The sequence below is a fragment of the Scomber scombrus genome, chromosome 4 (assembly GCF_963691925.1).
Source record: "Scomber scombrus chromosome 4, fScoSco1.1, whole genome shotgun sequence".
Lineage (NCBI taxonomy): Eukaryota > Metazoa > Chordata > Actinopteri > Scombriformes > Scombridae > Scomber > Scomber scombrus.
In genome coordinates this window covers 20,122,166-20,138,725 of record NC_084973.1, presented here as the reverse complement: position 1 = coordinate 20,138,725, position 16,560 = coordinate 20,122,166, and the positions used below count along the sequence as shown (strand labels likewise).

The following is a 16,560-nucleotide window of genomic DNA, read 5'->3' as shown; positions in this document are numbered from 1 at the left end:
GGCGCATAAAATGACTATTCTTTAAGCCTACATTTTTGGATGTTGTCTTAAAAATGTGAGTTGAGATATCTTACACACTTCTGCCAGGAAAGCTGTTTGTTATAGGTTATGTATTTTATCAAGTTGACCATAACTTTATTCTTTCAAATCCGAAAAATGTAAAAGTTTATTTATTTCAAGAAATGTTTAATTCATGCTTTGCACACTTATAGAATAGCATGCTACAGTAGAGCTGTAACAACGACACTAAACTGTAGGACCTCCCCTTGAACCGCTGTAATTTGAGGCTCAGCTACCACCATCATGGTGGTGAGGTAGGGGTAAAATCAAAGTTAAAAAGTGCAGTTCTGACATTCCTCGGCGCCCCTCCGATGCACAGACGGTGTACCTTGCTTCAGACTTTAGGTCTTCTCCGTCACACGCTTCTTTCTAGTAAAGGGGCGATGTGCGGAAACTCAACACACCAAGCGGGTTTGGCTTTCTGTGTGCCTCCCCTGAAGTTGGAGATGCACACATGAGGTCTCTCTGTCTGGGTGGTCTCTACTTTAGTGAGCTGTTGCTAAGCAGCTAATAATAGTCGTGTTTGCTGAGTAATTTTTGCCCTTCTGGAACCAATCAGATGCAAGAAAGTCCTGCAATCTGACAGCCCTAGAGGCGGGATCTCGAGTCTTTTTTTCCCCTTTCACCCCTCCTCCTCCTCTGCCTCCAAATGGAGAGAGGTCTTTTTCTCCTCTTCTATTGAATCTCAGAGTTGGCCGTGACGCGCGGCCCAGGGGAAGACCACATAGATCTCCCCAGAATGCTACGACCATCGAGGCTACTTATCCGACGACTTGTGTATGGGAATCACTTTGTGCACCTCGCTTTTTGAGAGAAACTTACTTTTTTTAAGAGACACGGTGAATGCGGTGAAAGCGGTGGAGACCTCCGGATCACGAAATGTTGGGATGGAAGGCGCAGACTTTGACTCGCCGTCTCCAACAGGAGTATGAAGTCCTACTTCACTGGTGTGAGGTCTCCGAGAGTGAAACTTTGTTACCTTGGGATATCGCTACACGCTTTCGGGGAAATACTATAAAGTGGGAAACGGTAACCACCTCGCAGTCCCCGCAACATGGCCTCGGCTGCTAATGCGCCCTCCGAGCAGGAAAACAGAGACCCCGATCGGCCGAGGATAACGCGGAGGAACAGGGGGGACTATACCCGCAACACACCGCTGGATTTGGAGTATTTGCAGCGGCCGAGTTACTGCGATGCGGATTTTGCTTTGGAGCAAATATCCGAGGTGCTTATTTCACATCTTAACAAGGGAGCAGCTTTGTGATCTTGCTTTTATTGTGTTCGCCGTAAAAAAGTGGGCAAACTATATCCAGTCGCTGCTAGGTAACGGGACGGGCTGGGTAGGGGATCAGAGGGGTAAGGCAAGGTTGTAGAAAGCGCAGGTTGTTTGATTTAGTGCAACATTTAGACTCATTCTCTGCACCCGGCTTCCTTACCTGAAACACGTTTTATTTGCAAATTCATTCGATTGTTTCTGATACACAACATCCCAACATACAGCGGTGTGAGAGCAGGCAAAACATGCAGCTTTCACTCACAGGCAGTACTACCATTGACCGTTTCACAACAACCAACCTGCCGCTTTTCTGCTTCTGAGCTGCGTAAAAGTTTTGGTGGCTGAGTTACACTTGTGCATATGAGCGTATCTAGACTTGGGTGACTCGCGTAAAGAGGAAAAAAAATCCATGTGGCTGCCCTCTTCCGTTCACAAATATTGTGAGTCCCCCTGTGATGGCTCCTCCACTCCCCATGCAGACCGGAACACACGGGCTGCTGGACGGGGAGTGGAGTTGTGTCTGTGTGTGTGGTGGTGGTTGTGGGTTTTACCACATGCTCTCTTTTCAAGATATTTAATATCACCTATTGGTGTGTGTGTGTGTGTGTGTGTGTGTGTGTGTGTTTGTGTGTGTGTGTGGGATGGTGTCAATCTACTTAAATGACTAATCACAGTGTTCCCAAAATATATTACTTTGTGTGGGCTGGGGAGCACATAAACCCTTGATTACACTATTCTAGGGATTTAACTGTGAGTTTTACAGGATAGCTATACAAGTAAAGCTGTATTTTAAAACCCTGTGGGCTATATTTTTGCATAGGGACGTCTGTGTGTGAAATAGACACAGGGGAGGCTTATTATGAAAAGGCCTCCCACTGTCTACTTGTGACTTGACAGCTATCTCCTGTTATTTCCCTCTGTCCATGCTGGAGGTCCAGCTGCAAACCAGTTTTTTGGAGCAGCACAACACAAACATGTGACACCTTCTTACTATCAGTCTTTCTGGATCCGCTTCTTCATATTTCATCACTGGCCAGTGAAAATGACAGAAATGGATCACGCTGTGTGTGGGTTTACTGCGGGGGGTGGAAATATTTTATGTTTTTCATGGATCTTACTAAGGTTACAGTGTATACATGTTGTTGCGATGATGGAAGCTGTGGCTCTCACTCTGGGGAGTCTTCATTGGTTTCCAGGCGGTCCCCAGCAGATGTGTATATTCAATCACTATAGACAGGCAGAGGATGTATCTCATTGTTTTGACTAGTGCTCCTATGTGCATGAAATATTTGAAGTCTAATAAGTACATCTTAATCATTGTCTTGGGGGGGGGGGGGATTATCCATTTCCTTGCCTTATGATAGTAAACCATTTTTCTTTAAACCTACAGACTCACCTGTTCAGGCAAGTGATGTGTTAATGTTCTAATTGACAAATAACACTTTGACTCTTGTCTCATTATAGGGGAAGGCGACTGGGAGGAAGGCACCTCTATGGCTGAGAGCGAAGTTCCAGAGACTTTTATTCAGGCTGGGCTGTTACATACAAAAGAACTGCGGAAAGTTTTTGGTTGTGGGCCTCATGATTTTTGGAGCTTTCGCTGTGGGCTTACGGGCAGCTAATTTGGAGACAGATGTGGAGAAACTATGGGTGGAAGGTAAGAGACTCTGATTTATTAGTGTCTGTTTTTGACCGGTTGAAAAGTGTGTGTCTATTATATGTGTTTGGATGTAAGATGCTGAAACTGTTGTTTATTTGTGCGCTTTTCAACATGTTTGGATGGGCATGTGATGGGTTAGATTGGAGGATGAGAGGGATGGTGGATGCTGCTAAACATGCCTGGGAGATTGTTTATTGTTTGGGTCCTGGTGAGTGGCCAAGTCAAACTTGAAAAATAATTTTATTTATCCCAACATACGTGCAGCTTTGGTTTTCAATCCATGTTAAATGCATGCACAAGATGTGCAAGAGGTGACTGTAATTGCACTCAAAAGTAAGGTTGTAATTAAGTTCATAAGCAGCTTTTGGGGTAGAGGAAATTTTTTGTCAAAGCCGCCATTTTGTGAGAGTGTGAGTGAGTGTGTATGTGTGAGTGTGTGTCTGCCTGCCCCCAGCAGTTGAATGCTCAAAGACTGTGTGTGGTCCCGTTTTGGACAGCTCTCAACTTTCCAAAAAGATTTGTCTCCGGCTGCAGGGAAAAAGCGGAGTGAAGACAGGAACTCATGTTTGTGGAGTGGATAGGCTGCTCACTTGTTGTTTTTTTCAGAAGTAACTTATGAAGAATGACATTCTTTTTCAAGAAAAAAAGGGCATCTGTGTATGGGTGGTGCTTGGGGGGTAAGAGGAAGGGGCTGTGCTTTTTTCCTTTCCTTTGATCCGCATTCCAGCACTTAGGGCTAGAGTTGGCTGGTGTAGTCATGAATGGAGGGGCAGATTTTGCTGCTGAGAAATTGAATTGAAATATATTTTTGGTATTTAAAAAAAAAAAAGGTATTCACACAATATGTTCTCATGTTTGTGTTGTGACCTTTTCTGCTTTCTCTCCCCTTCTTCAAATCTCAATTATTTAGATAATGAGATCAAACATTAAAACAGACGGATTCCTGTTCGCATCAAACTCCCCACCTCCTTGCCTGGATGGCTGTTCTCTCGTTGCATGCTGCTACAGGGGGTCTGACAGACAGCGTGTTCTTGTAATCTGTGGCGCAGGCGCAGTTGGCAGCAGTTTAGGCAGAGGGGAACCTCTTCAAAGCAGGGCTTCTCATTTTAGTGAGAGGGACACACCGTTTTCTAACCCTTTTCACATGTGAGACCACAGGCAGAGTAGTATGGATGGAGCTGAATGTTATCACAAGCGCCACAATGTATCTTCTAGTACTAAGCTGCTACAAACTGATATTCAGTACTGAAATTGATGAGTATTGAACGGCAGAAAGTGAATTACTGTTACAAACATTTGTTGGGAACAGCGTTTTTATTGTAATGATTGTCAGGTTTTCTTTTTTTATAACATTGTAAATGAATATGTTTTGAGTTCTTAACAACTGGTCAAATATAATAAGAAATTGTGAGACATCATTTTGGGCTTTGGTACTTGTACGTAATATTTGACTTTGACTCTTTAATGTTAAGCTATTGCCCCTCAAGAAGTGTACTTAGCTATGTAAGGCAAATGTGTTATTTGAAGTATGCTGGGCATAGCAGATATTTACAATATACTGCAGTAATGCTATGAGACATCTCTATTGACTTTTTGATACTTTTGTAAAAACTTGGAACATTGGATCACATTGTAACTGACATGAATTTAAACTAAACACAGCTGGTATTCTTCATGAAGCAGCAAACTACTCCTTTTTTATGCTCAAAAGATATACAATTTTGGGTGATGAACTAATTCATCAAGTTGAATAACTTGTTGCAGCTGCTCAAATGCAAAGATGTGCTGCTTATCTTTGTTTAATATCATTTGAATGCTTTGAAATCTAATTTAAAGTCATCGATATGGGATGCAGGGATTTGTGATATGGGCATTTGCCATTATTCAGTTAATTGGTAAGGATAGTAGTTATTAGTTGCAGCTCTACTGACATTACACAAATTCCATTGGCAGTTTACTCATAAAACACAAGCTTGGAACTTCTGGCAGGTCTTCGCTGCTGTCTTTCACAGAAGTCACACCATAAAGTCTTGGCACTGACAGAGCAGGTTAGCTTCATGTTGAACACAAGAAACAGTAAAACCAAGTCTAGTGACCTCTGGTAGACGTTTACAACATGGACTCACACTGATACAGAGACTTGCACATGCACACGCACTGACAAAAAGACAGGGCTGCGGTGGTTTCCTAGGTCCCAGTACGTGAGGGGTTCCAGATGTTGGTAGGGAGAGATCTGTTTGTTTAGATTAGACTGCACAGCTGAGGGATAGATTAGTTCTGCCTGGACCGTGGAACGCTGTGCTGGGCCGTGCTGGGGGACTGGCCCATCGTCCGAGAGGAAAAAGAGGAGAGAGGAGGAGAGGACAGAGCGGCTGTTTATGTTTCATTTGGAACTGCCCTCCGCAGGCGACCCATGAACGACCCCGCCTGGAAGCTGTGTGGCCTGTGGACGCACGCACACATATGCACACACACACACACACACACACACACACACACACACACACACACACACACACACACACACACACACACACACACACACACACAATACACCCACACACACACACACAATACACCCACATCACATTAGATCTCTCAATTCCCCTACAGTTGAGTGGAGCTGCGTTTTTACGTCTCATGTCGCGTCTGTCGTCATCCGCTTTCTGGTAGTGGCAAAGCTGCCGAGCAACTGGAACTTGCCGGTGTGTTTATTCTACACGCTGTCACGTGCTGCAGCTTTCGCAGGGATTGTCTCTTCTCACACAGTGCTCACTCAGCACTGTTTATAAACACTCAGACACAGGAAGTTCTGTTTATTAGACAAAGCGACAGAGACCAATTGGGAGTTGGACGCACGCTTGCACAAAGAGGCGATTGTGTCAAGCCTCTAAGGATCTATGGGGGTTTGTGTTCTGCTAAACATTTGGCGAAGGATAATCAATTCTTTTTACATTTTTTTCTTTCCCTTGACATGGAAATGATAGTGGTGTGTATTCGGGGCAGATTACCTCCACACTACAGATAAATGCTGTGTTTAGGTCCACTGTGGTGCTCACAGGAAATTATTATCTGAAACAGGAAGTTGTAGTATTGTGGTCTCCAAAGTTAATCTCCCTACACACAAACGTGGTTGGCTGCCCTCCGTGTGCTTTCCTCAGTGTCAGAACACATGCTTGTTGGCCCGGGTACGACTTCAGATACATCCTCAGTTTCAAATTGCAGATGATTCCGGGTGATCTTGTGATGATTAACTATAAGCCGCATCCACGGAGCAGAGATGTGGAAGAGATGAATAAAACCTCTTTAGATTTCCTCCTGGCCACAAATGGAAAATGGAGCCATCCCTTGGCATTCTGGGTTAAGGCAAACACAGGCCAAATTGTAAAGAAAATAGCAGCACCGCCTGCCTCTAATTAAAACAGTATCGCGTAAACATTGGCCTTCCTGTAGGACGGCCCCTCACTCTTTCACTCTGTTTCTGCGCTGAGAGAAGGGCTGGAGATGTGGCTCGAGCCGGGCTGTGGTTGTGGGGCTGTGTTGATGGGGGAGAGAGGGTACAGGGAGGAGAGAATTTGGAAGTCGGGCTTTTGAAGCTTGAGCTCTGGCCAAGGGTTGAAGTTGAAACTAGGGGTGCAGCAGATGAGCTTGAGCTGTCCTGTAATCTGTGCTGAGTTGTGGTTAGCCTGTAGCTTTAGCATCTACTAAAGAAGATGGGTCCCATAGCATTCAGAGGATGTCTTTTGTTTTCATTGGACACTTGAGTTGAGCCACACAGAGAATATGTGTGAGTGATTCCAGTTGAAATGAGTTTATGGTCCGCAGATTTATGGCCTGGACTGGGGCACAGGGCTATGGATTGTAGTCTCAAGGTCACAGACTGAGGGGAGGCCCTAGGCCCCGGAGCGCTTTCTTGGGGGGCATAGTGTTGAGGCCAGGGGCTACGGGGGTAGACCCTTGGGACCCTGAGGTCATCTCGTAGAGGCCCCACTATTTAAAACCTCACCTGATACTCACCCTGTGGCCTGGGTGCAGAGTGAAGACTCACAGCAGAGGGGCGGGTGGTGGAGGATGGTAGAGTTAGAAGAAATGCAGCAGAAGTAGCAGCTGTCACCAGGCATTGTTTGTGTCTTGTATTTTCATATGCGTGTGTGTGTGTATGTATGTGTATAACCGTGTGTGTGCATCGTATATGCCAGATGTTGGCGAGAGAGGGTGTGAGCATACATTGCTCTTCTGTATCAATATTTACTTAATTAATTTGTGTTTAACCTTTTGACATCTGTCCTCCAGCAGAGGGCAGTGAATATAATGATTGCTTATGTTGCTTTAATCTCTGTATAGTCAAATACTGTATAGTCATTTAGACTCAAATAAACTCACATCTGCTTTAATGGCTGTTTAAATATATGTTTAGGAATGACAAGGAAAAAAGAGGTAAAGAGGTAAATCCAGAGTCACACTTCCCCTCGCTTAGTCATGATTTATTATCCTTCTGACTGAATACTGACTGCCTTAAACTTTGAACTGATATCAATGTTGTTTAAATACACACCCCCTCCCTTGCATGTCTGTTTTGTATCTAGTGTGATTAAGAGCTGAGTTGACAGAGTTGGTGGTTGTTTTGTTGTTGTGCTGGTAATGGCAGTGGAGAAGGGAGCGGTATAATGTTAAGTGCATGCGGAAGAAGCCTTGACATCCTTTCTTGTGGATGAAGATGAGGAGGAGGAAGAGGAGGAGTGCCCTGAATATGGCGTCTCCACTGAGAGGATTGTGGTTTGCATGATTGAATTATCCAGCTTTTGATGTGTATGGGAGCATTGATACATGCATGGATGCACACACACACACACACACACACACACACACACACACACACACACACACACACACACACACACACACACACACACTCACATGTGCAGAGAAGCTTTGGAGTTTTGGTTCTGTGAATGAGTAGGTGGTTGACCAGGGCTTGCATGGCAGTCTATTTCTATGGGCCTCTCCTTGCTATTTTTCTCCTTTATTCATCTGTTTTCCTCCTTCTTTTTCTTCTTCTCCTTTTCGTTCACTCCGTCTCTCACGCTCTATCTCCAACCACTTTCATTCAGCAGCCGCAAGCAATCAAACACACAAATGCGCCCACACCCAATATTTTTTCCTAGTTTGCACAAAATACACAACACAGAGTCATCTATCGTTCATTTTGCATCTCTTTCACTCTCTCTCACCAACTTAGGCAGTCATACACAAATGTGAATGTGCAGTGCACATATATATTCGCACACTTTTTACATTTTCCAAACTGAGCTCAATTTAGTTTGTGTTTATCAGTTCACTACAAACAGGATTAAACCTCTGTAGAAGGAATAACATTCCAGCGTGTTGTGTTAAACTTTACGAGTTGATGAAAAGTACAGGCTAGCTGGTGAGGGATTTAGTGTGGGGAAACATTGCGCCTCTGGTACTGTACACAGACTTACAGCGCTGTTTTCTCAACCTAGCTCTCCCTCATTTGAAAGCAGCTTTGTGTATATTAGCCCTACCTGGCGAAGTAAATGTGAAATAACTTTTAAAAATCTGCTCTTTAACTGTGCTGTGTGTGTCCATGCACGTGTGTGTGTGAGCTCTCAAGGCGAACGCACTCCCATTCACAAACGACATCCTGAGATGCCTCCAAGCTCTCTGTTTACATTTTGCATTCTTTCAGGCGCTCTTATTCAAAAACCAGAGCCCTGCGAATGACCGACCACAGGAGACTGTGGAGAGAATTACCCTCCCCCCTTTACCTCGCTCTCTCTCTCTCTCTCCCTCTCTCTCGTATCCCTCTCTTTTCCTCTCTGCCAGAAAGGTCTCTCTCTTTACCCGAGCCTCCTGCACCCCCCCTCCCACCACCACCACCACTCCCCCGTCCCTGGCTGGAGAGAGTGGCCTCAGAATGCCAGATGTATTACAGAGTGAGCCACGGCAATGTAAACACTCAGCGCTGCCATGAGAGCAGGGTGGTCTGGCCTCCCTCCTTCCCTTCCCTTCCCTCCAAACCCTCCCTCCCTCTTCCCCTTTCCTCTCTTCCCTCCCTCACAGCGCTGACTGCCAGAGGGGTGGAGAAAGTACAAAACAGCAGAAGGAGAGAGAGTGTGTGTGTGTGTGTGCTGGGGGGAGACTGAGCGAGGGAAGAAGCAGGAGTATAGTAGCGGTAGTGTGTTTGTGTTTTGGCTGCAGTGCCTACCGTACACTAGGAGAGACATTGGGGTGTGGATTGATGCTTTTCAGACGGCAGTACAGAGCATTTTTCATGCAAACACACTATAAACATCTCCAAACTGTCTGTGCAGTTGGAATTTTTTAGCCCCTCTGGCACACATGGGTTACGTAGCAGTATAGTTCATTGCAATTCCTACAGCACAACGTCATAGAATCTGGCAGCAACAGCAATTACACCAGTGCCACACATGCACACGCGAGGCATAAAGATACTGAGATATAAAACATTTCCTCTCAGATAATTGAGAGGTTTGGAACTCCAGGTTGAGTCAGTATGCATTTGGACAGGAGTAACACTGACACAATGTAACAGGCTGTTGTGTTTTTGGTAGCAAAGGCTGATGAGTGTCACATTTCAATTTATTTGTTTATATGTTTTGCATTGTAGACATTCAAGCCTTGTGTGTACTTATGTGCACATCATACCCTGTAATGAAAAACAGCCTCACTCTGGATTAAAGCTATCAACACTTAACTGGACTTCACTGGAAAAAGACAATTTGTCCAATAAAGTGTTTAGAGTTTTAATCTTGTGTACAAATGTTTGTTTGCTTTTTGTTTTGTTTTTTCTCACAATGCGCACAACTGTAGATTGAGCTTGTCACTTATAAGATAGGATACATAGCAGAAATATTCTGTGGCAGTAAATGCTTGGTCAGATTTTTAGAAAAGTTTACTCAGTCTTTTATTTGTCTTCATGTAAAGATGCTCTTATCACCATTTTTATATTGACAATGGCTCAAATGACTCATGGTTGTAAAGGTCAAGGTATCCCTAGGAAATTGCAAGCAAGACCGAAGCACTTAGAAAAGAAGTTACAGTTTTCTATTTGTCTTTGTTTCTTCCATTCATGCTCTCGGTGTGTTTCTGCCTGTGTCTCCTGTTCCACACACACAAGGAATGTGTGATTTTGGAATACCTGGAATCATGGGCCATCTTTCCAGGAAATGACAGAGAGATGGCTGGTTGAGATTGGCTGTTCAGGCTCGTGTCACGGTCTGTTATGACTGGGCTGTTGGCCAATCACAGGGTAGTAAATGCAGCAGTGGGAGAGGGCTCACCTGGCTTGCATTCAACAGGCACTGACGGGATATGGAAGAGTTTTCACAAGATTTTCAGATTGTTAATTATTTTTCAACGTCTTATTTTACTTGTCTTTCTATCTCTGGCGATTGTATAGTGAGTTTCACGTGTCCATGTCCTGTTTGGCACATGCAACAATTATCACATTATCTTACCTGACATCTTGGGTATTTTTAATTGTACCCCAATCACTGCATACAGGCCTGCACACAACAGAAACACAGATTTTCTGTCAGTGTTCTCTTCCCCTACTACTCTTTCCAATGCTCTGTGAATCCATTGGCATTGAATAGTTTTGGGGGGTTTTTCGGGGTGGAGGTGGGGGGTTGGGAGGGGAAAGTGGGACCTGAATGTAGGCAGCAACGTGGAAGAATCTGCCCATTGACGAGTGTGAATGTACACCTTGGGCCCAGGGGAAGCTGCATTGGGAGCCAGCCGACTGCTAAATACACCCATTTTAGGGGCTGCAGGGGCCGGACAGGTGATTAGCATAATCAGGGGCGAGGGGAGCCATACATATGGTAATGCTGGAGTTGGGGGGTGAGGGTTGTTGGTATGGGTGGGGGTTCAGAGACAGAGAGAGGCAGGGGTTGGCAGCTGGGGTGTCACATTTGTGTCAAGGGTCGGAGTGCTCGGGGGTGTGTGGCTGCATAAGGAGACACTACGCTACAGCTGTACGTCAGAGCACTTTCCCTCTCCGTTTCCTAACATTTCTCAGTTGTAGTCTAAATTTTTCTCTCTCGTTCCCTCACTTTCAACCCTCTTCTTCTTTCTTAAACTCTCTTTCTCTACCTTGCTTGTTTTACCCTTCCTCTGTGTTGCAGCCCCCACTTCTCTAAAAACTGAAAGGAGATTGGGAGAGTGAGAGGGGGAGAGAGCAACAGAGTGAGAGGGGCTCACCCTGGGTCAGATAGGGTCTCGGCTCTCAGTGAGGCCTTTCATCACATATTTGTGGCTCTGTGCACACCTGCATTGCAGAGCCCACATTCAAAACTACTATTACTGCTGTGTGTACTACTAGTAGTACAATTATTATTGCTTGTACCACTGCTGATACCACCACATGGAAAGAGTGCAAACCAGCATTTAGAAAGTCAGTTAAGAGCCGTTGAAAAGAAAGAAGCAAAGAAAATTCCTATTTAGGAAATCACAAAACAAACCGTGAAATTTAACAAACATGGACTCACTATTATTTAGCAGGAAAGTCAGTTTGAAAATCAATGTTTAAGGGAGGAATACAATGGAATCAAGGTAGACTTGAAAAAGAGTGGATATAAAATTTAAAGTAAAATGGGTTTAGACGCCAGCTCATCTGCACAGTTGATGTAGTGTTACGCAAGACTTCTATAGTGGTGATCACAGAATACATAAAATGCTGCATGTGTAATGGGAAAGTCGCACTTTTGCTTGTCTACTGATGAATCTCAGCTATAAATACCAGTATGGAAATGCTATCCTCATCCTAGACAAGGTCAAATTTGTTAAATGGTAAAACCAAGCCATCAGGTCAAGTTTTGCAAACAATTCAATGTGATTGTTTCTTCTAAAAGACATTACCTTGACACGCTTAATTTTGTTACTTAGGTTGCATCAAATTTTTCAGATCATAGCTAGAAGTGACCTGCACAACCGTGATTTGATGAACTTACTGAAGTTCTGACTGGGTGTATTAAGATGTTGAAGCAAGGATTAGGAACTGCAGAGGTTTACATAGGCTGCATCTCAAGTCTCTTATTTGATATCGAATTGTCATTTTGCCATTTTGAAGGCTGTCTCAAAGTTGTTCTGCTTCTGAGCAAGGATACACAAGAGCAAAGTCTTTTATCAACACAACCCCTTATTGGATATCAGTTATTAATTGGAGACTGCAGCTGATCTGATAAATCAACAACATCAGAGGGTGAAGACAGATTACAGATTAAATTTAAGTGTGTTACTCCCAGGTTTTATATTTTATTTGCTTTCTGATTCACCATCTAGTTAAACATCTGTTAAATGTTGGTCTAATCAACGAAATAACTATAAACAGCTTTCTTCATTTATTAGAAAGATTTTCCTGTTCATGATCAGTTTTTTCCCTAATTAACTGTTATTATGGATGAAATTCAAGTAAGGAAGAGTCTGTCAATGAGAAACACTTCTTAAATGTATTTATATTTTACGTAATTTGTCATCATTTCCAACATTTAGCATAATAGATCATTTCTAGTGCTCAAAAGACATCCTAATCATATTGTGAGTGTTAAACAATGAATCTTAATAAATACAGATGCAATTAATAAATAAAAAATATTCTACCAGTTACACTAGATATGGTTCATATGCCACTGAGCAGGCCACAGTACACAGTATAAATACAGAATGCAGGTTTTTATCCATGTGCAGGTGTTTGTCAAACAGGTAACATAATATAACAGGCTACAGAGAAAAAACACTGTTGCTGTGGCAGTGATAACTGAGTGTCTTTATTAGTATTAGCACAATGCACGTGTGCAGACACAAACTCTATCAAAAGTTGCTCCAGCTGCTGCCATCATCAGAAATGGACGTCGCTTCACATGACGCTTTCACAGGAATGGATGTGTCACATCTCCAAAAGCATGTTTCCTTGTTTCCTGTCTCCTCGCACGGTTTCTTTGCGTCTCTCCATGCATCCTCAGTGGGAGGGACTAAGACGCAACCAAAATGCACAAGCAAGGGAAATGTGGATGCAATTAAGACACTTGAGTACACATAGAACCATATAAGAAGCAAAGATGGGGTGAGGGATAGACGCAGAGTGACAACAGATGGTAGAGAGTAGATACAGACAATTAGTGGAGGAGGAACAGGTGGGTTCTTCTCAATGATCAAAGGCTTGTCAGGTGATTGGCGATGGCAGCTGAGAGGGAGAGAAGCAGGAAGGAGGAGACTGATCTTGTAAAAGGAGGTCTTGAAGATGGGTGAGGACTCACTGTGGGAAACCATACCTAAGCAGACTGAACAGTGGTGGGGACCAGGCAATGTCAAATGACAGAAAGAAAGACAGAGAGATAGAGAATGATTCAACCAGGATTGACAATAATGCCTTCTGTACATTCTTCTGTCATTGCTAAAGCTCTTGAATAATTCATAATCAGAAAATCAGTCTTAGCATAAGCCACTTTGTCATAAGGTTTGCTGAATATCTGAATTTCTATATGAAGTGTAAACCCCACAAATGAACAGCATGTTGCTCAAAACACATCAGAAATGTTGTTACGTGTCATCTTATGTAAAAAGTCTCTTAAAAATCTGTTTCAGTTATGTAAATATGATTCTTGTCTTAGGTATGAAAAATATTCTAAACATCTGCAATAAAGTCACATCTATTTTCATATATTTACTTTTTTGAAAGTAGTGTTTCAAGTATCAGGATAATCTTTTCAGTTTGTGACAGTAATGTTGAGATTGCACCCTTGTGTACGTGTACTTCATGCCTCTGATGGTATAGGGCGCTCAGGGTATGGGAGGTCGCTCTAGACTTGGTGGTAAAGAGATGACCTGGTTTGGGGGGGCTTCCTCCTCCCCACAGGGGGTCCCTGCTGAGAGGCGGCCTAATCCAGCTAATCCTTTCTCTGCACACACACACACACACACACACACACACACACACACACACACACACACACACACACACACACACACACACACACACACACACACACACACACACACAGGAATGTGTTCTTGCACATACATACATTATATGCACATATATATGCACATGTATACTCCTGTTGGCACCTTGCAACAAAGACAGATATTATATTAAATCTCTATTAGTGGTTTTAAAAGTCACTGATTCTAAACCTGCTGTTAGGAGGGGAACATTACTTTCATTATTTATCATTTGAGTATATTTAAGTAATTCAAATACCCAACTGGAGAGTTATAGTCATTCCTGTTAATGTGAGTGGGGAGTGGGAGGTACTCATGAGCGAGTTGAATATGTGTGATATGTGTTTCAGTATCAGCATCATGCCCAAGAGTTGTTGGAGCTGTTTGCCTCTGGTGGTGTGTTTTCCTTGAAAGTGTGGGATGCTTCCGTTGTCAGGCGTGCGAGATCATCATGATCTGGCCAATCACAGACCAGTGCTGAATAGAGCAAAGACAGAAAATGAGAGTATAAAGAGGAGGGGGAGTTTAGAGCTGAAAGTAGGGAGGGGGTGATGTCAGTTCCTTAGAAACCCACTTTCTCTCCCTTCGTCCCCACCGCCCCACTTTGAGAAAGGGGGGACCAGGGGTTAATGTTATGCAACACACTGAATACCCACACTGAGGGCTCTAATACAGTGACACACATAGGTTCTCTCCTCTCCTCTCCTCTCCTCTCCTCCCCTCTCCTCTCCTCTCACATACCCATGTACAGACCTTACAGGTGTACGAATGACAATGATGACAAAAGCAAGAATGCCAAAACAAATGTACTGATTCCAGCTTCTCAAATGTCAGTATTTGCTATTATATATAGTATTTTTTTTCTTTAGTCTTCCACAACAATAAACTAAACATCAGTGGTTTTGTTAAAAACAAGCAATCTGCAATTGCTTTGCCAATTTGTGTTCTCTGGACTTGTGATGGGTATTTTCACCCTTTTAATAGACTAACATGATCATTTGATTAATCTGTACGATACAGGTCGGCTCCATTTGGAAAATAATCAGCTCCTCAAATGTGACCATTTTTTGGTTTCATCTGTTAATTGAATACCTTTTTGGGTTTTTGACTTTTGGTCTGAGTTTGTAAGGCATCAGAAGGACATTTTCTAAACAGGTAGACAAAAGAATAATCAATAATGAAAGTAAATCTGTTGGAAGAAGAGAGTGATTCAAGATGGATAGAATAAGGAAGAGAAAGGAAATGAGTGAGAAATGCAGCTGGTATGGGAAGTATTTGAAAGTCAGTGACACTTTGTTTTAGGTCACAGCAGCTGAGCCTGCAGCGGGACACCTTCAAGATATCAACACATGCTGGGGTCAACCAGTTTTCTTAGGAGAAGGAATATGGGAATATGTGTCACTGAAGAAACACAGCTGTGTGTACACACACTCACACACACTCATGCTCACACATACGCTAATGCACACACACACAGACACACACACACACACATTTTTTTGGTCCAGCTGGGGTGTTAATTTCACCCCGAGGCTGTGTGAGTGTTGACCCCAAAACGCTGTAACCTCGTGAAGTGTGGAATTCTCTAAGCCTGAGGCCGTAATGTGCTGTTTCCTGTAGAGAGAGAGTGCATTCCTTTGACTTGTCCCATTCCTTGCTGCTTGCTGTAAACTAAAGGTCTTTGGGTGGCAGTCCACAACTTGGAATGTGTTCAGAACAGACAGCGAGTTCTTTCTACAGTAAGCACATCCCTCCCATCTTTTTTCAATCAGACCTTTCTTCATCTCCTAGCACACACACACTGAAAATGGATGCGTCGCTTTCTACATACCTGTGTTCCCATTTTTCCTCTTGGCAGCGCTCTTAAAACCAAGCCTCGGGGTAGCTTTGCCTTTGAGCGTTGAGTGTACCTGACGAGCGACTTGTTAGTGCACTGTCAGTGTGCGTAGGGTCTAAATCAGTTCCATGCATGCTCTTTTAAAGAGAGGGCTGGTGTAATGTAGATGTGTAGCTGGCCTAACAGTAGAAAGCATGTCGCTCCGGTTAGCCTAGGCCTGCTATTAATGATGAGTATTATAAACATGCCTTCAGACAGGATCAGATGGGAATGCTGTTTGGGTCCAGAAAAAAAGAAATCAAGTGTGTTTTCCTAATGCCCCAAGACATGGCTCCCTCCCTCCCTGTTCCATTGGTCTGACTGGGTGGTCCAGCCCAGCAGAACAGGCATGCTTATGTTCAATGTTAATGCCATTACAACGGGCTGAAAATATTCAATCTATGTCTGCTGATGGACACATCGAGCAGAATTGTGAAATTGGATTAAGACGTAATAAAATGTTACAGATTTTTCACACAGTTGACTCTCTTAGGTGGCTTTTTTTTCATGTTGTATGTGTGTGTGTGTGTGTGTGTGTGTGTGTGTGTGTGTGTGTGTGTGTGTGTGTGTGTGTGTGTGTGTGTGTGTGTGTGTGTGTGTGTGTGTGTGTGTGTGTGTGTGTGTGTGTGTGTGTGTGTGTGTGTGTGTGTGTGTGTGTGTGTGTGTGTGTGTGTGTGTGTGTGTGTGTGTGTAAGAAGATGC

The 16,560-nt window shown here is 43.5% G+C and overlaps 1 protein-coding gene across 1 annotated transcript in view; it reads left to right on the top strand.

Annotated features, from left to right (window-relative positions):
- The first annotated feature begins 1,114 nt into the window (after nucleotides 1-1,114).
- The window catches only part of ptch1 (patched 1), a 51,654-nt gene continuing 36,208 nt past the window's right edge, over nucleotides 1,115-16,560 (top strand). Inside the window, exons 1-2 of the mRNA XM_062417161.1 lie at nucleotides 1,115-1,285; nucleotides 2,801-2,993. Coding sequence (XP_062273145.1) covers nucleotides 1,115-1,285; nucleotides 2,801-2,993 — 364 coding nt within the window. The remainder of the gene's footprint in view (nucleotides 1,286-2,800; nucleotides 2,994-16,560) is intronic.